Source organism: Schistocerca nitens, chromosome 5, assembly GCF_023898315.1.
Source record: "Schistocerca nitens isolate TAMUIC-IGC-003100 chromosome 5, iqSchNite1.1, whole genome shotgun sequence".
NCBI classification, from domain to species: domain Eukaryota; kingdom Metazoa; phylum Arthropoda; class Insecta; order Orthoptera; family Acrididae; genus Schistocerca; species Schistocerca nitens.
This window is the reverse complement of record NC_064618.1, coordinates 502,825,497-502,852,022: the sequence shown is the minus strand read 5'-3', so window position 1 is coordinate 502,852,022 and position 26,526 is coordinate 502,825,497. Positions and strand designations below refer to the sequence as shown.

Sequence of the window (26,526 nt, the reverse complement as noted above, 5' to 3'; positions counted from 1 at the left end):
TATGGAAAGAAAAAATCTAGCGTGACGAAAATGTGACAATCCACCCACTATCAGTTCAGATAGTTTGCTTAATTTGAAGAAGAATTCTAATTTTCAGAAGATTTTTAACTTTAATGATTATTTTAGCTTCCAAGAACTCTTTTTGTAATTTTCAAGAAGAATTTCAGTTTTCAAGAAGATTTAAGTTTTCTAGAATAATTCTAGTTGTCCAAAGAATTTTACTTCTGAGGCACAATTTAGGTTTGGTAAATACAAATACTATACGGTATTGTTGGCTGTGATATTCCACAGGGTGAGGTCATCTGCCTGTTGGAAAGGGTGTTCTTACTCCGTGCACATTTATGCCTTTCCTTGCGGATATGTGGGAGCTATGTTGTGTATGTAGTTGGAGAGTGTAGGAAAGAGTATAATGGATGTGTGTATAGTAGTGCTATGTTTGTGTTACATGATGAAGCTGAGAGAAATGAAAGGGTGAGATCTGACACCTATTCTCAAACAGCAGCAAGTGGACCATCTGCAATTTACCAGGATGGTTTATGGTAGCAAAATTATTGAGTGGAAGTAATCATCAAGCTCATTTGCTACTTTTCAACCACCAGGTAGGCGAGAACACAACAAAATACTAAGTTCATGATTCACCTACTAGTTTAGGGGTTTGATTGTGCACTTTTACACTGTGTACTCACGGAATCATTTGAATCACGAAAGCACAGCCTAAATAACAGTTAATGGAGAAATTGAAAAAGACAAGTAAATGCGAACATTAATTAAAATCATGCAGGGAAATGCACACAGTTACAAACTGATGCACTAAAATGAAGTCATCCCCCAGTGATAAGGCTATGTGAACCCTTCCCTGGATCATTAAGTGTCTGCTGTGCATTGTTCTCAAGTGAATGTTAATCAGGAAATGAATATAGAAAACACATAAAAAATTCAAATATTAGCACACGTTCAAAGTTTTTCATGCGCTTTTAAACATCCGTTATCTCCCTGAAGGTATTAGGAAATGTGTAGTTTAATGTTGCCTGACAAACATAATTTGTAAGAAAGCACAATTACATATTTCCTTGCAGATCAGTCCTTAGTGGCACTGGCAGGCAGCTGTTTGGTCAGCAGCATCCTGTGATGACTGCAGTGTAGACATTGTCAGTCTCATGAAGGTGGCACAAACACATAACAGCACTTACTTGTGATGCAAAGACTGTCATAAAGAATGTGGCGGCAGGAAATCAGCGTATAGCATATACATTCCTGTATTCCATATGCTGTAGCTACTGCTGCCGCAGATGTACACCCATAAACGATGGTCGCATTGCTAATGCTGTTGCTGCTGCTAGTGCGGTGACTACAGATCAGAGTCCCCAGTCTATCTGTCCAAAGCCCTAAACTGTTTATTGGGACACTCGATCCTGAAATAAATCATGTAATAGATTGCCACTATAGTCATATCCCAGGCGAGCCAACCAAATTGCAACGCACTGAGGAGGTTTATGGTAACAAAATTATGAAGTGGAACTGAGCATCAGATCACCTAATTTGTTACTTTCAAAACAGGAGATTGCTAGTACACAACCACATACCAATTTAAGGGCTTGTCTTTTGATATGGTGGTCTGGTTGTACGCTGTTGAGTTGTTACCTAATGAAATCTTTTGAATCATAAAACCCCATCCTAAGGAACATTCAATGAATACATTTCAAAATACAGTGGAGCCTTACTTAACGAGCACCTACCATAACGCGCAATTTGCATTACGTCAAAAACAAATTGAAAGAAAAAAAGACTCGCTTAACGAGCGATGTTTCGAATAACGAGTGTCGACGATGTAGTGTGACGTTAGCAGCCATCCACGCGCGCCGGGGGAAAAGTTCAACAATATGAACACTCTTCATTGTCGGCAACGGCTTACGAATAATGTCTTTAGTAAGTACTGCAGTGTGGATTTATTGCTATTTCTGCTACCATCTTAGTGCAGCTTGTGATCACACATTTTTCTAAACGTGTTCACACAGTGTTTTTTTTTGTGTGTGCAAATTTTAATAACCTTCGTACAAATGTCCCCAATGATGAAGCAGCAAGAAGACGACTGTGAGAGAAAGGAAATGACCTTAGAAATGAAATGTAAAATCACTGAAAAACGCGAAAGTGGTGTGAGCGTCGCTGATTTAGCACGCACATATAATCGGTCTGCACCAACTATTCGCACTTTCCTGAAGAACAAGGACTAGATTAAGGTGATGGATGCTTCAAATGGACTGACAAGGGTATCTAGACAACGGTTTCGTATTCTGGACGATGTCGAAAGGTTGCTCCTTATATGGATAAGTGAAAAGCAACTGCAAGGCGACACTAATAACAAGAACATCATTTGCGAGAAGACGACAATAATTTTCTCCAATCTCATTCAGAAGGCACCAGGACCATCAGCGGCCGAAGAAGTGTTTAAGGGAAGCTGTTAGTGGTTCGAGAAGTTTAAGAGAAGATCCAACATCCACAGCATTGTGAGGCACGGCGAAGCAGCCAGCTCCAACACAAAGTCAGCAGAGAACTTCAGCAACTTCAAGATGCTTGTAGAATATGTTGGTTATCTGCCGCAACGAGACGGGTCTATTCTGGAAAAAGACGCCGAACCGTGCTTTGTAACAGCAGAGGAGAGTGCTTTGCCAGTCACAAGCCAATGAAAGACTTTCTCACACTGCTATTCAGTTACAATGCAAGCAGCAATTTAAAAATTAAACTCGCTGCTTGTTTACTATTCAGAAACTCCACAAGCCTTCATGAAGTGTAAAGCCAAGAAGAACAGGTTAAATGTGATGTGGAGGTCCAACAACAAGGCTTGGGTGACGTGATCTTCTTCGTGATTGGATCAAATCAGTGTTTGGTCCTTTGGTGAAAAAATATTGACTTGAGATGAATTTGGCACTCCATGTCTTGCTTGTTATGGACAACCCTCCTGTCCATTCTACAGGCCTACAAGGCCACCTCGTTAAAGAATTTGAATTCATCAGGATCCAGTTTCTGCCTCCCAACACCACTCCGTTACTCCAGCCTATGAACCATCAGATTATTTCTAACTTTAAGAAGTTCTACACTGAAGCACTCTTCGAGCATTGCTTTGAGTTGACTGAAGCTACCAATCTCACTCTCAGAGAGTTTTGGAAATATCACTTCAACATCGTTGCTTGCGTCAAGATGATCTAAAAGGCGTGGGTTACCAAGAGAACTTCCACTTCTGCTTGGAAGAAGCTTTGACCGGAGTGCGTTGTCGAACGTGACTTTGAGGCATTTGAATCAGTACCCTTGGAGCCTAAGTCAACGAGATTGTGCCTTTGGTCAAGAGCATGGGTCTAGAAGTGGATAACAGTGATATCGATAAGCCTGTGGAAATCACAGCGAAGAAATCAGCACTGAAGAGCGAATGGAATTGTGTGTTTCACAGCAGGAAGTTGTGGAAAGGAGTTCTTCAGAGGAGGAGGAGGCGGTAACAGCAAAGCAGCATCTTCTGATGCAATAACAGAAATTCTGGAAGCACGGGAATCGGTCGTATCGAACATTGAAAATCATTATCCCAATAAAATGGTGGCTACGCGTGCTACAAATTTATTTGACGATAATGCTGTATCGCATTTTCGCCAAGTGTTGAAGTGCCGGCAGAAGCAAATGACAGTAGATAGCTACCTAGTAAAAAAGAATTAGCTATGTATCGTGAATAATAAAGTACATAAATTTTTATGTATGATTTTCTTTGAAGTACTTTTAGTACTTTTTCTGCATTATCGTATTTTACTTTAATTTTTACAGGATAAATTGTTTCTCTTAACGATAGTTTCGCACTACGAGCAAGATTCTGGAACGAATTATGCTCGCCATGCGAGGTTCCACTGAAATTAAAACAAATTAATTTGAAATAGCAGCATGTTCAAAGCAAGCAGAGCCTACACAGGCAACGTTTAACATGTGCCTACGATATTGTGCAGTGCACCAGACCGTTAACCTGAACAAATTCAGTACATTTAACAGTCGCCTCAAGGCTACCTGAATGCCAAATGACCACCAACAACATTCAGTATCAAAATTCTATGTTAGCTCACAATGAATACGCAATATCAAGCTGCAAACTGAGGCACTAAAATGACTGTGTCCAATGTTGCTGCATCCCAAACAAATACTTTAACAATAGCGACCAAAAGACCCTGATAATGCTCTGCTTGCTCCCTCTTCAGCTATCTCATGTGACTGGACTGACATCCTCAGTCATAAGAGCGACTGCACTATATGATGTTATACATGCTTTCAAACACATTTGAATATTAGTAAGAGAATGTCATTTGCTTTTAAAAAAATTAAATGAACGTATGGCATCGTTGGCCAGGAGGCCCCATCCGGGAAAGTTCGGCCGCCACAATGGACGACTTGTGCGCCGGTGATGAGGATGAAATGATTATGAAGACAAAATAACACCCAGTCCACGAGCGGAGAAAATCGCGAACCTAGGTGGGAATCGAACCCAGACCCTGTGCACGGGAGGCAAGCACGTTACCATCCAGCTAAGCAGACGGACATTTGCTTTTAGTTACACATTGTTAATTAACTAGCATAGACTTACTGTTGTGAATTGGCAGGAGCCAATTCACGGGGTTTGGAGGAAGCCGAAAGGCACGCGTTTAAGCTCACGCAGGCTGGTGTGAGGTCTGGAACAGGTAAAGTAATTATACTATCAAGAAAAGTACGTAGCTGCTGGAATACTTAACTTTAATCCATTATTGGTGAACATCGGTCTGACTGTACATGCATCCCAAGATAAATAACAAATGATAATGGCGCCTTGCTAGGTCGTAGCAAATGACGTAGCTGAAGGCTATGCTAACTATCGTCTCGGCAAATGAGAGCGTAATTTGTCAGTGAACCATCGCTAGCAAAGTCGGCTGTACAACTGGGCCGAGTGCTAGGAAATCTCTCTAGACCTGCCGTGCGGCGGCGCTCGGTCTGCAATCACTGATAGTGGCGACACGCGGGTCCGACGTATACTAGCGGACCGCGGCCGATTTAAAGGCTACCACCTAGCAAGTGTGGTGTCTGGCGGTGACACCACATTCCTCCCCCGCAAATCGGCGTACGGTTGTGTTATAAGGCTTCCGCCCGCCGTGGGAAGGACCCCATGTTGACGTATGCGACGAGGTGGGGAGCCTAACAACAGGTGAGGCTGTGCCACCGCACCCTGCCATTCGGTCCGAGGGGAGCTAGGAAACGCCTGAAAACCTAGTCCAGGGTGCACACCAACATGCGGTGTATGCGCCCGTATAGAGACAGGAGGGGCCGAAGGGTCGACCTCCATCGGGTCGGGCACCCGACGGGCGAAGATGCCATTTGGTCCGGAGCGGGCAAGAGTTCCATGTCGCAGGACAGCTGGTCACGGGAAGCGATCGGCGGCGCGTGACCCAGGGAGGCGCCCGGCGGTTGCAGCGACAACAGGCGGCGGCGCGTCGCCATGGGGCAAAATAGAAGGCAGCGTCGGTAACACCTGGGGATGAGGCGAGCCAGTAGATGGGTCCCCAGGGCGCTGACCGGACGGCACCGTCGCTGAAAGCAGACGGGGAGCGGCAGAACCCGTGCGACAACAGAGGCGCAGCTGATTGAGATGCCGACGCACCTCACCAGAGGCCCCCAAAACCAAATACATAGCGCGGCCGAGGCAGTGAAGAATGCGCCCTGCGAGCCAACGCCGTGAACCTCGATAGTTGTGATAGTATACAACGTCGCCTGGAGCAAAAGCAGGTGGCTGGCGCTGCACAGGAACCTGATGCGGCGGATGTTAGCAAAGACATCAAGGTTCGATGAGGACGACCGTGGAGCAACTCAGCCGGCGAGCGACCATCTCGGGTCTGAGAGCGATACGAGGACAAAAAGAGCAATAACGCGTCCTCCCGAGAATGCGACTCTTTCAACATCTGTGACTTGAAAGTCCGGACCAATCGTTCAGCGGCACCGTTTGACTGATTCTTTGAAATATGCATCTAATGCCGACAAAAGTTCGTCGTAGGACAGAGTTGCTACGTTGAGTCGGGGAAATAATTTCACTATCCCACGGTACGTCTGGACGCCTATGGACGCTAACAAAAACGGCTGCCGCCCATTACCTTGAATTCTGTAGGCGGCGAGATGGAATCCAAATTGGCGTGACCACTCCGTCCAGCTTTCCAGTGCAGCATCAAACGGACGAAAAGTTGGTGCAACAGCGTGTTGTGGCTGCGGTAGCGGTGGAGCGGCGGTGGCCGCATCGTTTTGCCTTGCACGTTGATCCTGGACGAGCTGTCCAAGGGCATCCAGTAAGGCCTGCGTCTGCTGATTCTGCAAGCGATAAAATTCGGACAGTACATCTGGAGATTGTGGCGAAGCCATGACACTAGTAAATCAGGGCAATTAAGAACGCAAAATCCTCGTCGTCATATGTTGTGAATTGGCAGGAGCCAATTCAAGGGGTTTGGAGGAAGCCGAAAGGCACGCGTTTAAGCTCACGCAGGGTGGCGTGAGGTCTGGAACAGGTAAAGTAATTATACTATCAAGAAAAGCACGTAGCTGCTGGAATACTTAACTTTAATCCATTATTGGTGAACATCGGTCTGACTGTACATGCATCCCAAGATAAATAACAAATGATAATGGCGCCTTGCTAGGTCGTAGCAAATGACGTAGCTGAAGGCTATGCTAACTATCGTCTCGGCAAATGAGAGCGTAATTTGTCAGTGAACCATCGCTAGCAAAGTCGGCTGTACAACTGGGCCGAGTGCTAGGAAGTCTCTCTAGACCTGCCGTGCGGCGGCGCTCGGTCTGCAATCACTGATAGTGGCGACACGCGGGTCCTACGTATACTAGCGGACCGCGGCCGATTTAAAGGCTACCACCTAGCAAGTGTGGTGTCTGGCGGTGACACCACGCTTACAGTATGTATTCTGCACGAAGCAGAACAGTGGTTGCTAGTAAACTGACAGTCTTTCTTATCTTTTGATGCTTGCGCACTATGAGTATGTTGTTCAGATAACTTCCTTATAATAGTTAAAAAAAATGGTTCAAATGACTCTGAGCACTATGGGACTCAACTGCTGTGGTCATCAGTCCCCTAGAACTTAGAACTACTTAAACCTAACTAACCTAATGACAACACACACATCCATGCCCGAGGCAGGATTCGAACCTGCGACCGTAGCAGTCGCATGGTTCCGGACTGCGCGTCTAAAACCGCGAGACCACCGCGGCCGGCTTTATAATAGTTAATCCACAAATTTCTTATTAAATGAAATGAACATAAGCAATGAAAAATATTGTATACAACTGATTCAGTGGGTAGCCTTTTCTAGTAACTGTGCAGAACTATTTATTTTGGCACTCAACAATTATAATATATATTTTTATCTATAATAAATACATAGCATGTTTTGTCTGTATGTCGTTTTATGGTTAATTTCAAGCGCTGGCAGGTGATGTATCGTATGTATTTGTAGCGCGTCTGTAGTTTTGGTTACTGTTGTTACAAACAATTTTCCACACTAATGTTAATATATTTGCTAATATTAATTGTACAAACCTGGTAACAATTTTATAGGAATCGTTTCTTTATTCAGATTTCAGTTCTATCTTTAGATTCTCTGTAGCACATTTGGAAGCGATTTTAATATTCTTGATGAATATTTGCACTGCACAAAAGAATTAATGGGTGACTTTTTTGAAATCCCGACATTTATTCTGAAGAGAACTACAGTTGTTATTCACATTACATGTAGCGTCACGCCTAATTCAATTCCTCTAGCTGAAGTGGGTGGGTTAAAAACCTGAACTGAAGCCATCGTAGAAGGAAACAGTACGTTTCCAGACATGGGTTCCTATTCAGCATACAGTCACCGTTGATCTAGATTTTATAATTGCCATTGCCGACTTTCACCCACAAAAAGAGGTACTCATCAGCATTTAACTTCTTCTTTCTTCTAGTAGACAATACAAATGGCATGCTTGGAACAAGAGTACCATAAGGCTGTTTAGCCAACAGTCCTGTAGTCTCAGCAATACTCCACGTCTTCCAAGCCATCTGGTAATGCTTCAAGGCCACCATAATCTGCTTGGTTGCCCGATACAACAGCCAGTGTCAGCCATGTACTACCTCCGAACACTGCTTGTACATCACAAGTGAAGTTCAGATGCAGTCCACGAAAAACATTTGGACCTCCAATCAATTGCTGTTTATTAAACTGCCCAGCCAAGTCAATATCAATCGCCTTCAAACTGCGATACACTGGTACACTGCGCCGCCAGCGACGACGGTAACCACGACGCAGAGGCATTGCTGTGGCACGTTAACACACGCCCCTCTACACGTCCTAGAGATTTGTAACGGGAATTTCCAAACACCCTGTATTTTATGGCCAATAATTCATAAATATTACTATTGACACCGATCATCTGCAATAAATGGAGGCACGTCTCTCCCACCCCAAGTCTTGCCCTGAAGGAGGTCGTTGTACGAGGGTTGAATGAAAAGTAATGCCTCCACCTTCGTTAAGTGTGTTTGGATGGGAATACTTTAATAAATCAAACGCAGAAATAATCCTTGGAGTGTGATCTTTAATTACCAATATTCACTTTTACACATAATCACCAGCCAATTGGATACATCTCTGCCAACGATGAACAAGTTTTCTGAAGCGGTCATGGAAGGAGTCGACACTCTGTTTCCGCAACCACAGCCTCACAGTTCTCTCAAGCCTTCATCAGAAGCATAATGATGACCCCGCAGATGGTCTTTCATTATCAGGAACAGATGGAAGTCAGATGGTGCTAAATATGGACTGTATGGAGGATGCCATATGGTGGTAGGATTCAGTCTCTGAAGCTCTGCTGTTGTGGCACGTGAAATGGGTGGTTTGCCAAGCAAAGCAATAATGTGACCCACGCGTTCTTGTGAAATGCCGATTGTGCTTGCAATTTCTCTCTGAGTGATATGCCGATCGTCCTGAATCAATCTGTCAACATTTTGCTTGTGAAACTCGGTGGTTGCTGTCACAGGACGTCCAACTCTTTGTTTGTCACGCAGTCAAGTGTTCCTACCTCAACATTTTTAAACTTACTCGCCCAACGACGCACAGTACTCACATCAACGCAATCACCATAAACTGCTTTCATTTTCTGATTAATCTCCTTTGGGGTGACACCTTCTGCTGTCAAGAATTCAATGACTGCACGTTGCTTAAATCGCACTGACCGACCATCTGCGCAGGCTTCCATACTTTACACTGTAACAACACAAACGTTCAGTGCTAAGGCTTCCCGCCAAATGGAGCTGTAGAGAAGAGGCTACGGAACAAGCCAGTACCTGCTGCATACCAATGCTGCCAACTGTTGAAGAGTTACGAAGGTGGAGGCATTACTTTTCAGTCAACGCTCGTAGCTTTGCAGCAAGTCGGGAATGTTCATTCAGATTGACTTTTATAGATAGAAAGTCTCTCCATCATAAAATTATAATAAAATTTTCGGAGTCCTCTCTTCTTGTGCTATGTATATAGTATAACTGACCAAGCGAACACGGTGTTTTTACTAGGTGTGAAGAGTAAAGCACGACTGTTTCGAGTTGTTACCATCATTCGAATTACCCACAATCAGAAATGATAACTGTACGCTATTGAAAGTGCCGACTTTTACAGACTGTCTCATTATTCAGGAACACACATTTTCAATAACTTGCCAGCAGCCATAAAAAGCTTAACAACCAATGAAATTCAGTTTAAGAGAAGCCTAAAGGATTTATTGGTGGCCAACTCCTTCTACTCCATTGATGAATTTCTTAGTAAAACCAACTGATTTGTATATAAGTAAAACATAACTTCTGCACAATTTCAGTGCAGTAATGTGTTCATTGAAAATTTGTGTGTGTGTGTGTGTGTGTGTGTTAGTATAATCTAACTTCTGCACCATTTCAGTGCAGTAATGTGTTCATTGTAAATAAGTATTACAGTAGTTGTATTACCTTATAAATAAATAAAAAACTTTTTTATTTTAAATTCAGTGCATTACTATTTGTAAAATGACTCTTAGTGTTCATTAAAAAATGACGATCATTCCACTTGGGACCTGTGGAATGGTACATTAGCTTATTTGTTTTAGTTGTAAATATTTGTCATGTATTGTTGTTTTTCTGACATGTTCCACATCCTGGAGGACCTCCTCACTACGGATCAATTGGAATGAAAGTAAATCTAATCTAATCTAATCTAATCTCGAACTTGATTATAAATTACACTATATGATTAAAAGTATTCGAATACCCATCTGTAACGCGGAATTGACCAGTAGATGTCACGAAAGAGGACACACCAGTACAAAAGGAGGTGCGGGTACTGTGTTGTGGTTAGTGGAGCAGTAACAGCAGAGTGGGTCTGTCAGGAGAGCTCAGTGACTCGAATGCGGACTGGTCGCTGGATGTCACCTGAGTAATAGATCCATCACGGACATTTCAACCCATCTAAAACCGTCCAAGCCAACCTTGGTGATGTGATTTTGAAGTGGAAACGCGAAAGAACAGTCGACTTAAACCAAGGCCAGGCACATCTCATGTACTGATGGACGGGAACCGTCGAGCATTACAGGAGAGATGGTTATAAAAAAGCACATGTAATCAGCGGAAGAAATCACCGATGAGTTCCAAAGTGATATCGCGAGTCCAGTTAACACAGTGACTGTGCGTAAGGAATTAAAAAGACTGGGGTACAATGGTCAAACAGATGATCATAAGATATCCATTTCTAAAGTCAGTACTAAGTGACGTTTAAGGTGGTGTAAAGAGCCATGCCACTGAACAGTGCTTAACTAGAAACAACTGATGTGAAATGATGAATCACGCTATACCCCATGGCTGTTTGATGGAAGGACTTGGGTTCTGTGAATTTATGGAGAACTTCACCTGCCATTATGTACAGTGCCAATAGTGAACTGCAGAGAAGGTGGTGTTACAGTGTTGGGTTGTTTATCGTGGTTAATGTAAGGTCCTCTTATTATGCTTAAGAAGGCCCAAAATGCATTTTACATCATTGTGTACTGTCTACAGCAATGGAACAGTTTGGAGACGATGAGTGTTTGTACTAGCACGACAATGCACACTGTCTTAAAGTAGCGTCATTGATATAGTGGTTTGTGGATAATAACATTCCTGAAATGGGCTGGCCTGTTCAGAGTCCCAACAAGAACCAAATCAAACATCTTCCGGATTAGTTAGAATATCGACTTCTCTCCAGACTGCAGAATCCAGCATTACTACCTTCTTTGGTTTCGGCTCTTGAGGAAGAGTGGGCTGCCATTCCTCCACATGTATCCAGATACCTCACTGAAAGTGTCTCCAGCAGAGTTCAAGCCGTCATAAAGGCGAAGGGTGAACACACCCAGTCTTAATGTCCACAAACAGGTGTTCGGATACATTTGATCAGACTGTGTCAGTGTTCCCAACTACAAAGCTAAAGCACTTGGGCTCGACTCCCCTTTGTCTTGGGATTTCTTCTGTCATTTATCGTGTTTTTTCGCATTCAACAATGAGAAAAATGTCAAATTCACCGCATTTCAAAGTCCACGTTGAGCTTTAGGTCTTCCTATAGCTGGCTGAATAAGTCGCTTCAAAAGTCGAAAGAAGTCAAGGGCATATCACCTCTAACAGCATATTGCATAGTAATGCAGTGTAGTGGTCGAACCAACATTCAGGTCGAGCACAGCTTCACTTGTTTTACACCAAAACAAATGTAACATAAATGTCCTAGCTAGGTGAATAGCCATAGCAGCTCACTTAGTCGACGCAGTGCTGTTCAACTGACTGCACTTGCCAAGTCTTCCTCCTCTCCTTCCCCATGCTAACGAGACTACGGCCAACAGAGACTAATCTACAATACTTTCCTTAAGTGCAGCAAGACTGATAACACTAAAACGGTAGAAATCAGTACAAAGGTACGTGATTATTTGTGGAAAAAGATGTTTATTTGTGGAAAAAGATGTTTATTTACGATTTTGGTGTGCACGTACTTTACCCCCACAGTTTACAACAATGCAAAACAAAATATATTTTCATTTTTCCATTAGCATCGGTACTTAAGAAACTTAAAGAAACAAGACAACTTCAGGGGTGGAAATTGATATAAAATCAGTTAAGAATTGTTGTCAGACTAATCTAACGTATACAGTAAATAGACCACAACTATGACCTAGTATTTAATCCAACTTTCACTGTTATTAATTACTGCGAAAATCCTCTAAGGCACTGATTGTACAGGTACAAGGGCAGTGATCTCTTCTTCCGAGACTGAGGTCCACTCCATTCGAACTGCAGTTTGCAGCTCGTCCACAGTCTCGAAATGTCCTCCACTGCGATAAACACGTCGTGCAAAGATTGTCGCCTCCCCCCCCCCCCCTCCCGCCGTAGACTCTCCATAGGATTTAAATCCGGACTTCTCGATGACTAGCTCAGAAATGGAATTTCTTCATCTTGAAACCACGTCTTTCTCTTGTCAGACCTGAATCCTAGCGTTTTCGTGTTGGAATAGTAAATTATCATCGTCAAATCTCTCATACCTACGATCCAATTAAATTTCAGCATTCCTGTGGAATCATGAGACTTCATTTTGGAGTGCAGCTATGATATGTTGGACGTGCCTTAAGCACAAAATGCTGGCCAGATCATAACGCTGTCACTGTCAAAGTTTCTATTCATCCGAACGTGTTCTTCTGTACAGAGATTATGCCAGTAATACTGCGAAAACCGTGTGGCCCATTAAACTTCTTCTCATCACTGAAAATTACTTTGTTCCATTCTGCGGTCCACGACATATGTTCTTCCGCAAACTTCAGGCGGGCCTCCTCATGCGCATTGTTTCAAGATGGCTTATGGAGCCGTTTCTTGAATACCAGATTCGCATCCTGAGCCAGGATTTCTGTAATGCACGTGGAAGTGACTGATAACTGCAAATTAACCACTATTAGAGAGGAACAGAAGCCCTTAACTTTTGCTTTACGCAGAATCAAACGCATATCTGATGTTGACAATTTTCGTGTCCGGCTATATTTGACACTTTTATCATACTGTGCACCCAGTCTGAGAAAACTGTCAGTAACACTACTGGAACACCCTGATTTCTTAGCAATCTGGCGATTAGACAGGGCCATTCCTTTGTGCAACTTAGTGCTCGCTTGTTCGTTACCCGACAGAGGTTTTCCACGCTGTGTTATCACAATAACTGCCGTACGACATTAGCAGACATGCCTCCAAACTGTAACTGCAGCGAACATTTAACATTCACTATTGTGTGGGTCATCTAGCGAAGCTATCTTTATATCAACTGCCGCCCCTTCATACCCGAAAGACGTTTTTTTTTCAATTTTTAAGTACTCAGCCTAATTTTAATGGTGAAATGCGAATGTATTTTAGTTTGCTTTATTGTAAACTGTTCGCGGAAAATGAATACTATACCAAATACATAAACCAAGGTGTTTTCTACAGACAACCACATGCCTTTATACTAATTTCCACTATTGTATTGCATTTAGATGTCTCCTTGATATAATCATGCAGATCTCTGTTTTTTGTAGTGCTTAAATGCTGTTTATGTGTAACAGATGTTCAACTGTAATTATTTATTGAAGTTCAGCGTAGTTATAAATATTGACTTGTCAAATATCTAATGTCTTGTACTGTACACGTGAGAGTAACTGGGCCAATTAGAAATAAAATACAGTACAGAATATGTGAATACAATTAGGACTGCGCTATTGGTACATAGTAACATGAACAGAATTTGAATCTGAAGTATCCTAAGACAGCACTATCCATAGTTCACAACACAACTATACGAAAATGTAACGCTTTGTGCGAAGCTGCTGGACATACAAACTCGTCTGAATTAATTGAAAATGTTTTACGGATAAGTCTGACTAATCTTTGAATTACAAGATGACATACATCTATGCAGTTACATAAAGCTTTGGGATTGAAAAATTTCATAAGAGACATCGAGTTTCACTATTTATTGCAGCATACTGGCAGCTACCTATGGAGATAATAGTATCAACAGACGAATTGAAGACTTCTTGTCTTTCAACACCAGAGGGAGAACATACAAACTGTAGTATATAGTCTTATACATGATATAAAAACAAATAGATATTTTGTATTGCTTTCCATGACCAGTGGAAGTTTACATTGAGCTGCAGAAGTATAAGAGCCCAATAAATGTTGAAGAAATCTGGTGACGAGTTTCAGATGAATCACAACGAAATTAATCGCCAAAAACTAGAGTGAAATTAGAAATTTCTCTAATGTTTACCCAAGAAAGTCATAATTTAAGTCTTCTATCGCTGTCCTGAAGCAAAACGATTTTCAGGAGATGTAAGGTGTCGCTACACTCTATGACATGTGTAGAACATATTTTCTATATATCACAATGGCAAATCTTTTAAAATCAAATAAACTTTTTGACAAAATATTTGAACAAAAAATTGTTCTGAAAACCAATTTAAATGCGTCAAAAAGTATATTTGCTTTATACATCTAAATGCCAAAAAATTGGAGCAAGAAAAGTTTGTCTATCTCAAACTTACCTGTGTATTATCCACAAGCCATTTTATAACAAAAGGCGAATAAATGTTTTGTTCATGTAAATGAATATTTTAATAAATGTGTCTTTTTTATTCGCAAGTAATGAATACTGTAATAATAAATGAAAAGTAAACTGATGCTTTTCATTTATTATAATGTTGTTCTACCAAAAACTGACAGAAGATTCTGTTAACATAATGCTGTAATAATTTTTGTCTGTAGTATTATTTGAATAAAATTTTCTCAGATCTGGCCCATAGCATGTGCAATGTGGATAAACCACCTATGGTGACTGATGGTTATGTTTTCTACCATTTTTTTTCTTTTCAGATCTATTTATTTGCTCAGCAATTATTACCCCTAGCTTTCCAGGTCATCCTTCGCATTATTGTACTTAATTCTATTGTCAATAAGTTGGAATATTTTGTGAGCTATTAGAGGGTTTTTCATACCTACAGTAATACTACCTCCCTGAACTAATTATACAGTTATAACTACACCCAGTGGCACATGAAAGAGCACTTCAGTGTCACAAAGAATAGTATAAAACTTCTTTATTGTGTTCCTCAGATCTTGAATCAAATTTCAAGTCCCCTATGCAACTTTTTTGCTTTTTGATTTTGACACTATTGTGCAAATTTTTAAATTGCCATTTACTGCTTTTGTATATGCTCCTTTTTTTATTCTTCTGGATTTTAGCATTGCACTTTTCACTAACAAGTTATGAGATGAATCTGTACTCAAACCTAGATACATTCTGCTATTAAATTTGACTCCTACACATTTTTCAAACGATGATGTAGTCCACATGATATACTCCTGCACCTTTTTTTTTTTTTAATACACAATCTTGTCTTGTGATTTTGAACGTAAGTCTTCCTTACTATCAGCTGAAACCTTCTGCAGAACTCTTAAATCCTCCCTTATTTCCCTGAGCTCATATAGAAAACTAACATACCTATTATAATTTATCAAAACCACCAAATTTTAGACTTCCTCCACTGATGCTATTTACTGTTTCTTTGGTTTTTATGCATATTTCCTCTGATAATCAAAAGCTTAAGCTGACTGTTGAATAAATGTTGAAGGTACTCCAGTTAAAGGAAATGAGGAAGAGTGATGTGATTTTCATAATTCTCATTTAGATTTTATGTGTAAGTCTGAAATTTATTTGCACACAACACATAACATTACTAAAGGTGAAAAAAACATAATACTGTCTTATATTTTTGTTATAAATAAGCTGTGAAACTACAATCAGGCATACAGTAGGTTAAGACATACATAAACATACATTAATTATTACAAGTCTTTCTTAAAAAATAAAGAGATGATATTGGTAACAAGATATGTTTCTATGATAATTTCACATTAAAGATAACACATTTGTACTTTTACTTGCAGCGTAAGCTGCAAAATTATAAATAAGGACGTGTTAGTGCTATATCTAAAGTATACCTATACTACTTCCCACATAAATATGTTATTAAAAGAGCCAAAGATGGCCCCAGGAACATAACAGTTCATTCATGTTAGGCGACTTGTGCTGTCTTGCAGTTTTAAAGCAGTGAGCATGGAAAGGAAAGCAATGTTTATCAACAAAAGATCTGTCACCTAACATAAAACACGCTACGTCTAATGGCCCAAAAAACAACTGGGGTTTGAAATGTTACTGCCTGTTACAAATAAGAACAGCATTTTATGTACTTTCCTCAGCAAAAATCAACAGTTTTCTTCCACCCAGAATATTTTATTGAAAGGCAAGAGTTTTATAAACTTATTTTGCTGGACGGTTCATGTTTTTACATTCATAGGTGAGTAAGGCACTGATATATGACTTAGTACTTCAATTGTATTATTATTATTTTTTGCTTAGAAACTATACTGAGTCAAACTGCATTAGGCACCGCTAATGTCAGATTGACCTTTTTATTTTTGACATGGGATTAATGGATGAGAAAGGCACTTTCAAGTAGATGTTACACAGAAACGGATCTTAGCAAGTTTTTATTGGGTATGCGAGCTCATAATCTTGCGATTGTAATTTTATGAAACTACTCTGTGAGACAACGAAAACTGATAAACACTATATAGTGAAGCCTAGTTTCTGATAGTAATGGGAGAATCTGAGAATTTTTATTTCAGAAAATAAAATGTTTTAATAAGCAGAAATTCACACTAGTAAGGCATTTATTGCATTCAGTACTTTTGTAGCTACACATTGTTTAAAGTCTCTTCTGGTAACGGTAGGTAGAGACGGGTAGGGGAGGGGGCGATGTCGGCATGAGCAAATGATGGTAGTTGTCTCACGTTCTCAAGGTCATCCGTGTCTGTTCAGGACAGGCAACGCGAGCGCTCCTACTGGAGGTTAGCTTCAGTCACACTCGACTCAGTCATGTGTCGATCACAAGGTTATTTTGATCGATCGGTAGCAGTTTCGATGTATCGCCCGCGCGCGGCAGCACTGGCGCGGCATGCTGGCGCAACTGCGGCTCCTCAGAAGAGCGGCACCTCGCAGACTCCGTAGAGGCGGCGCGTCTTGCACGACAGCTCGGCCCAGTGCCCGTCGTCGCGCAACGCCCAGCAGTTCTTGTCCGTGGCGTTCCTCCAGTGTTGCGGCGCTGGCTTGAAGAAGCGGCGTTCCGACACAGAAGTACCTGCAAGTAGCCACACCGTCAGTATAGCTAATGTCTCTCAGCTTTTCGCGATACTGTCTACTACACAGCTGACCACTAAAATTGCAACATTGCGAAGGTGGCATGCAACAAATGTCAAACTGTCATAAAATCGTTCAGTGATGAGCCAAAACATGATGACCATCTGTTTAATAGATTGTTTGTACGTCTTTGGAACGAAATACACTGGTTCTGCATATCAGGAACCCAACAGTTTGTTGGTAGGTTTGTGCAGGTGTGTGGCATTAGATGTCTACGACCGGTCATGTCCTTCGCGTAGATAACGGGCCGCTGATTTGTGTTCTATCGATAGTGACCCAGATGGGTTCCATAGGTTTTAGATCAGGCGAAACTGGTCGCCGAGACATCAGCGTGAGTTCGCTATAATGCTCCTCAAACCAATGGCTCTGAGACATGGACAGTTATACTGCTGGAAGGTGACAACGCCTTCAGGGAAGACAATAAGCATGAAGGGATGCAGGTGGTTCGCAGTTGGCAGCGTGTCTTCGATTAGTACCACACGTCTCATGCAAGTGTATCAGGTCTCCTGGGTCCGTGGAGCGCTGCACGTTTCGAGCCACCGTTCACCTCGATGACGGCGTTTGTGAAGACTTTCATCTGCCTAGTGTAGCAAAAATGTGATTCACCAGAAGGGTCGACATGTTTCCGTTCATCGACGGTCGAATCCCGATGGTCCTGTGCCAACTGCAATGGTAGTTGACGATGTCGTTGGGTCAACATGTGAACACATAGGGGTGGTCTGCTGCAGAGCTCCTTGTTCGACAATGTACGGAGAACAATTTGCTCCGAAACGCTTGTGTGTGCACCAGCATTATGCTCTTTCAGCAGAGATGCCCCAGATCACCATCTCTCCTACTTCACAGTGCAGACAAGCCTCCAAAGTCCACGTTTTGTGTGTCCGCAGCTCGTGGTCGTGCGGTAGCGCTCTCGCTTCCCACACCTGGGTTCCCGGGTTCGATTCCCGGCGGGGCCAGGGATTTTCTCTGCCTCGTGATGACTGGGTGTTGTGTGATGTCCTTAGGTTAGTTAGGTTTAAGTAGTTCTAAGTTCTAGGGGACTGATGACCATAGATGTTAAGTCCCATACTGCTCAGAGCCATTTGAATCCACGTTTTGTGAAGAGCCGTGGACGTCCAACCATTTAGCGACTAGTGGTAGTTTCAGTGTCCTTCTACCTCTTTCCATAGATCCTCACGACTGTAGCACTTGAACATTCAAACAGTTCGCCGTTTTCGAGATAGACGTTCACAGGCTCTGCATAATAACAATCTGCCCTTTGTCAAAGTCGCTTATCTCAATGGATTTTCCCGGTTGCAGCCCATATCTTCGCTAGAATGACCCCGTCCACGTCTGCTACACTTGCATACTTCTGTTACCGCGTCACGTGCCCGCAAAGCCACCAGGGTCATCCAACGTCGCGGTGGGCAGTGGTCATAATGTTTGGCTTACCAGCGCATTACATGCCTGGATACGCAAATAACTTACATTTCAGCGCAACCACACAAAGTAGTTACAGGGGTTGGACAAAAATATGAGAACATCGGGAGGACTGTGTGCTTGAGCAGAGATGCAGCCTCCCGCTGAGCCTGCTGGTTGCGCTGTTGTAGTTGACCATGAACGGCGCCTGTGCAATGCCCTCAATAAGTTTGAAGTGTCAGTCGTGGTCAGAACTGTGTTCTTTGTAGCTGTCACTGCATTTTTTCGGAGCTAAGTGAATTCAAACATGGGCAAACTGTTGGTGCTCGAATGGCGTGGGCTTCCGTAACCAAGGCAGCCGAAGTGTTTAGTGTTTCAAGAGGCTGCGTATCGAAGATTTGTGCCACATACAGGAATTGCGATGCGAACTAGAATTCCAAAACCACTCATCAGTGATGCAAATTCCTGCTGCAGGAAAACGCAGCGCCGAAGCCACAAAACCTGGACAATGGAGCAATTGAAGAAAGTCGTTTGGTAAGATGAGTCGTGCTGTACACTGTTTCCAACTACTGGCCGCGTTTATATCCCAAGAATGAAACATGGTGAGGGTTCAGTGATGATTTGGGCAGTTATATTGTCGTATTCCTCGGGACCTATGAGTACTCTGCAATGTCTATCACAGCCAAGGATTATGTGAGCATTTTGGCTGATCAGGCCTATCCCATGGTACAGTTTTCGTTCGCCAATGATGATGCTGTCTTACAAGACGACAAAGCCACTCTTCACACAGCTTACATCGTCCAGGACTAGTTTAGCGAGCGCGTCGATGAATTGTCGCGTCTCCTCTGGGCTCCACAGCCACCAGATTTGAATCTTTATTGTGGATTTGTTGTCTGTTTTGGAGAGATGGGTGCATGATCACTACCCACTTCCATCATCGTTACCTAAACTTGCCACTATTTTGCAGGAAGAATGGTATAGGTTTCTCTTTTAGTGATACATTCCAAGACGACTGGAAGCTGGTCTGAATGCCAACAGTTTTTCTACACTGTATTGGGCATGGTAATTGCTTTTGGTGTTTCCATATTTTTGTCCAGCCACTGTACATTCTGTATACAAGGAAAGATTACAAAGCTGGTTTATCATTCCGAGATCACCTTTAGATCTTGGGAAGAAGATGATGTTATGCCCCATTTAAAAGGGAGAAAGATCTGGTAAGAATGTCGGAATTCGACAGAGGCAGATCATGGCCTATCAAGCCTAGTTTTTCTCATGTTGGTTGGAATCCGACGAATATAGAATCGGTGTGTTCAGTATGATCATACTCATCTCCATGAAGGATATAAAGAGCACCACACCACTATACTCTGTTCATCATTAAGTTGTTCACGAACGCAAACTTTTTTTTCGGATATGTCCAAAAGAACAGACACCACTCATATGGATGTATATGCACTGTGAGGGCTTATATGATCATTCAGTGCAGAGCATTTTTCGCCTGAACTCGTGCGAGACTTCGCGTGATGTGAAGAAAAAAAAGAGGAGAGAGGGCTATGGGACAGTACTCTGATAGTGTACGGGAAATGGGAATTTGGATTCAGTACGGTGGTGTGCTGGGGTAGTCCGCTCAGTTGCGTCTAACCACTGTGCCAAGGTGGTGCAGATGGTTAATCCATCTGCCTAGTAAGCAGGAGACCTGAGTTCGAATCTTGGCCATGGTACAAATTTTAACTTGTCGCGAATGAAGTCTTTCATTGCTTGAATGCGGCAGAGATCTGAATTTCTTCTTTCTGAACGTATGTTATTTATTTTCAGAAAAGTCCTAACATATCTCGATATGGAGGCTTTGCGACTGTTGCCCTGGCAGGCATGTTCTCCAGGCCTCTCAACCAGTGGAAACACCTGTTCATAGGTTGCCAAGAGACTGGAATGCCGCCACTTGGCTGTCTGTGCAATTGGTGATCATCACCAGTACTTGTCATTGAAGCTCATTTCAACTCGATACCCAGCCATTTCAGAGTCATTGTTGCTGCAAGAGCCAGCAGCTTTGTCTACTAAATTGCACATCCTGTGTGCCCCCAAACTACCTACAAATTGAATCATGCATTTTTCCTATTATACTGTATACACACAATAAACAAATTTTTTTGATTGATATTTCCACCATGTAAATGTTAATTGTTCATTTATTGTCAATGAACAGTCAAATGGCGGAAATTTCTTCCGAAAAATTCTATATGACTATGGTCCCCTGCAAAGGAAAGATAATTAATAAACAAAGTTTCGTTATTTGCTACCCTTCCCTGTGTTGCAGTTTTAATGTCCAACTTAATTACATTACACCGAAGTTCCAAAACATATGATGCAGCAGTACATCAATATGCTATGAGTATGACTTTGTACATGCTGTGGACGGAACAATTTTTTAAATCAAAATACAGAGTAAATATAAACTGAATCAGTCATTTCTAAGAGGCCTTATCTCACAGTTTTTGCTAAAAGTGTTTTATTGTAGTCTGTGATTTACTAGGGATGGGTGCATTGCGCTGTGCTAAAGAGGTCTGTTTCTGGTAGTTTTTGTTGATGCAGGATGCCAATAATATTTTTTATTATTTCTGAACTGCTCCTTCTCCTGGAGAATGGGCAATTCAGCAGAGATTCCAGATTGTAAACTGCCCTTAAAAAAAATAACAGTCTACATGGTGTACATGGAGGACAATTTTGATCTTCGCAGATGGTAGCCACATTTCTAGAAGAAACGCGGACCTCCTTGGAATCTCAAGGAAGAGAAGCCCAATCAAAGGTACCCTTTTAGTCTTGTTTGTTATTCAGAATTCAGATAAAACACTGTCAATGTAAACATGATGTTGCGTTAATGCACATCGTTCAACCAAATTTTGCATAACACTGAACTGGACCACTCTACAAAACTGGTGTGCAAAATTAATTTTTAAAAACATTTGATTTGTACGAAGACTCAAACTGATGTTTGATGTTGACACTGGGTGTAGCATAGAATGAGGCGATGAGGAGTATTTGTTTGGCCTGACTGTAAACTAGCCAGTAAGGACAGTCACATAAAAGGCCTGCGTGATCATGTTGGCCAGTTCAAATGCTTAGTTATGGATTGCTTAGCAATGTCTTGCGTTTTTTTTTTTTTTAAATTTAATTTAAGCTGCGCGAAAGACACACGTACCATCACTGTGCGTGGGGTCTCCCTCGCGGCCGTAGACGTCACGCAAACCGATCCAGGCGTACTGCGCGCCCGCCTGACGCAGCAGCGCCGCGGCGTATTCGTTGAGCGCCGGCGACGTCAGCGCCGCCAGGCGGCCGCCCTGCAACTCGCACAGCCGGTCGGCGCCCGCGTAGTCGGCCTGCTGTGACACCACCTTCATGCAGGAGCCGGAGTTGGGCTCGTGGGAGAAGCCGTCACCGCGCACTGCAACAAAACGTCGACACCTCTTACGCTCTGCCTCGACAAGGCGACGATTATAAAGTACGAGAGGTGATCATGAAGTTATTATTATCACTTCAAAAAAGATAAATTACATAATTAATTTTTAGGTTGGTTGGTTGGTTTGGGGAAGGAGACCAGACAGCGTGGTCATCGGTCTCATCGGATTAGGGAAGGATGGGGAAGGAAGTCGGCCGTGCCCTTTCAGAGGAACCGTCCCGGCATTTGCCTGGAGTGATTTAGGGGAATCACGGAAAACCTAAATCAGGATGGCCGGACGCGGGATTGAACCGTCGTCCTCCCGAATGCGAGTCCAGTGTCTAACCATTGCGCCACCTCGCTCGGTAATTAATTTTTAGTTTGTATGTCGGTCCATGTCTGCCGTCCTGAAAAATAACGAAATAATACCCGTACAGTAGCATGGCGCTAGAGGAGTCAAAACAAAACAACGCAGCCGATTGATAAAGGGTAGTCATCACGTACGAAAGTTGCCTATCCTACAGTCTGACAAGGGAACTCCCCATCGCACCCCCTCAGATTTAGTGGTGTGATGGCCCTCTGGATAACCAGACAAAAACTGAACAAAGATCAAGCATGGAAACAGGAAGAAGATGTACTGAACTGTGAAAAAAGAAGCAAAATAGAGACAGTGAACGATCCAAGGTCAATATATGCAACATCGACCGAACTGAAAACAACCAGCGTCGTTGTTCTGTGGATACGGTGATTGACTGTGAAGTGTAGGAGATCTGTGTTCAAAACTTCCTTGTGGTCCCATTTTTTTCCCACAAACTTATGAACTGTCCGTCCGGTCACTGATGTGTGTGTTTTCTTTCTATAGTCTTTATAACAGGAAGGAACAAGAGCAAGGAGGAAATAACAGAGAGGATAAAGAAGATGAGGTGAGCCTTCTGCATAACGAGAGGGATATACAATATAAAGAATATATCCACAGAGGCAAAGATAAGCCACTACAAGGCAACGGTGAGGAATGCAGTATTATATGCTGCTGAGACGACGACACTAGGAAGAAATGAGGCAGAACAACCAGAGAAAGAAGAGAGAAAAATACTGAGAAAAATACTAGGTCCCAAAAGAGGTGGATGCGAAGACCTAGGAAAGAATTGTACCGGAACATGAGAACAATATCAGGGGAAATCAGACTCAAAAGGGCAAGGTTTGCTGGACATGTAGTTAGGATGAGTATGGACAGAATGACGAAGAGACTGTGGGAAACAACAGGGAGGACAAGGGGAAAGACAGGAACCAAGTGGGTTGTTGAACTTCGGAAGGACTGCTTGGAATTGGGGATCAAGGTCGAAGGAAAGGAAAATTGGAGGAACAAATATACACTAACAAATATGCCGGAGATCAATGACAGAGAAGAATACAGGAAAAGATTAGAGTGTTACCAGTGGAGCCGACAGGAGAAACGGAAACTGAAGATGTCGGAAGAAGAGCGGGAGAGAAGAAGAGAAAGAATGAAGAGGTTCTGGGAGAAGAAGAGGAAAATGCAGTCCACGAAGGGGCTACCCGTGGTCCTACAGAGGCCGTAACGCAAGAAGAAGAAGAAGAAGAAGAAGTTACAGAATATTAGTCATGTGGTAAGAATATATTACCGTCGCAAGTAAATGTGGCAAATATTGAGAGCAGGCGAAATGCCGTGTAGACCTTTTGCAGAAATGAAAACAACAAATAAACGGGGGTGAATTATGTTTCAGTAAAGGAACTCAAGAGTCAAAACTTGAAAAACGTTAAAAACATATGTTGTGATAGAGCACAGGGAAAACTGTATGATTATGAAACTTGCGTTCATTTGTTGCAGATTATGTGACGAACTATCATGTTTTCATTTCTTTGTGACTGATCACATTTGCATTCATAGGAACACCTACAACGATCAAGGAGGCATGTCTCATTCATTCACCAGGCGTACAAGTTAGATGCGTTGATAAGAGTTTCCTATCGTATGACACACATACTGTCACCAATGTCCTATATGACACACCAGACGTGTTTTCCGGGAGAGGATTCGGTTGACTTATCGCCTTGTCATCAACCGTTTGCGGTTCCATTTAGAGAGCCACTTCCTTTCGGCTGCTAATAGAGTAGTTACAGGTCCCTTCCGCTGTTGCAAACGGACGTACAACCACGAGACACATACAAATTTGAATACAGCGAACAGACTCGTCAGTGACGAACGGGCTGTTCATAATTTGTGGAAAAAAAAGGCACGAGGTATTTTTGAATACGGATCTTGTGCGTCGCAGTCCAATACCGTAACCACAAAACCACGACGCCATGGCGCGTCTACTTAGCTTGATGTTGCACATATAGACCTTGGTCCGTTCGCTGTTTCTGTTTTGTTTCTTTTTGCACAGTTAGGCACATCTTCTTCCTGTTTTCATGGTTGATCTGTGTTCGGCTTTTCACGGGCTGTACTGTGGGCCACCTTACCACTAAATCTGAGGGGCGAGCGATGAGGGGGTTGCGTTGTTAGCAACGACAGTACCGGTGCCTGTATTCAGAGGAACAGAGGAAAGTCCACTGGACCTGACGGTATACCAATTCGATTCTACACAGAGTACGCGAAAGAACTTGCCCCCCTTCTAACAGCCGTGTAGCGCAAGTCTCTAGAGGAACGGAGGGTTACAAATGATTGGAAAAGAGCACAGGTAGTCCCAGTCTTCAAGAAGGGTCGTCGAGCAGATGCGCAAAACTATAGACCTATACCTCTGACGTCGATCTGTTGTAGAATTTTAGAACATGTTTTTTGCTCGAGTATCATGTCGTTTTTGGAAACCCAGAATCTACTATGTAGGAATCAACATGGATTCCGGAAACAGCGATCGTGTGAGACCCAACTCGCTTTATTTGTTCATGAGACCCAGAAAATATTAGATACAGGCTCCCAGGTAGATGCTATTTTTCTTGACTTCCGGAAGGCGTTCGATACAGTTCCGCACTGTCGCCTGATAAACAAAGTAAGAGCCTACGGAATATCAGACCAGCTGTGTGGCTGGATTGAAGAGTTTTTAGCAAACAGAACACAGCATGTTGTTATCAATGGAGAGACGTCTACAGACGTTAAGGTAACCTCTGGCGTGCCACAGGGGAGTGTTATGGGACCATTGCTTTTCACAATATATATAAATGACCTAGTAGATAATGTCGGAAGTTGCATGCGGCTTTTCGAGGAAGATGCTGTAGTATACAGAGAAGTTGCAGCATTAGAAAATTGTAGCGAAATGCAGGAAGATCTGCAGCGGATAGGCACTTGGTGCAGGGAGTGGCAACTGTCCCATAACATAGACAAATGTAATGTATTGCGAATACATAGAAAGAGGGATCCTTTACTGTATGATTATATGATAGCGGAACAAACACTGGTAGCAGTTACTTGTGTAAAATATCTGGGAGTATGCGTGCGGAACGATTTGAAGTGGAATGATCATATAAAATTAATTGTTGGTAAGGCGGGTACCAGGTTGAGATTCATTGGGAGAGTGCTTAGAAAATGTAGTCCATCAACAAAGGAGGTGGCTTACAAAACACTCGTTCGACCTATACTTGAGTATTGCTCATCAGTGTGGGATCCGTACCAGGTCGGGTTGACGGAGGAGATAGAGAAGATCCAAAGAAGAGCGGCGCGTTTCGTCACAGGGTTATTTGGTAACCGTGATAGCGTTACGGAGATGTTTAATAAATTCAAGTGGCAGACTCTGCAAGAGAGGCGCTCTGCATCGCGGTGTAGCTTGCTGTCCAGGTTTCGAGAGGGTGCGTTTCTGGATGAGGTATCGAATATATAGCTTCCCCCTACTTATACCTCCCGAGGAGATCACGAATGTAAAATTAGAGAGATTAGAGCGCGCACGGAGGCTTTCAGGCAGTCGTTCTTCCCGCGAACCATACGCGACTGGAACAGGAAAGGGAGGTAATGACAGTGGCACGTAAAGTGCCCTCCGCCAAACACCGTTGGGTGGCTTGCGGAGTATAGATGTAGATGTAGATGTAGATTCCACTGTCAGAGGTGTCAGAACGGTTTTCGCTTCCTTCGCTGACTTATTCGTTTCCGCTACAGGGTTCCTTACCTCATACTGATACATTTATCCAAAAATGTTTATAATATCATTATATAATCACTCTGTATATATACATACATGTACAGGAGCCGGCGTCTGTAACTTTGATTTTCTGTAGCGTCGTTGGATGGAGTTTCCAGATATGGGTTCGTGCGTAAAACTTGCCCAACTAAGTCCTCTCTACAACCTCTAGAGGTGTGTAACATGAACTATGAAACACCCCGTATATTACTAAGAGATTATCCTGGAATCCAGACCGAGA

The 26,526-nt window shown here is 42.7% G+C and overlaps 1 protein-coding gene across 1 annotated transcript in view; it reads right to left on the bottom strand.

Moving 5' to 3' along the window:
• Positions 1–15,819: 15,819 nt before the first annotated feature.
• LOC126259944 (uncharacterized) overlaps positions 15,820–26,526 on the bottom strand; it is a 43,869-nt gene continuing 33,162 nt past the window's right edge. Inside the window, exons 3-4 of the mRNA XM_049957046.1 lie at positions 21,925–22,167; positions 15,820–17,274 (exon numbers count right to left, since the gene is read on the bottom strand). Of these exons, the coding sequence (XP_049813003.1) occupies positions 17,114–17,274; positions 21,925–22,167 (404 nt within the window). The 3' untranslated portion in view covers positions 15,820–17,113. The remainder of the gene's footprint in view (positions 17,275–21,924; positions 22,168–26,526) is intronic.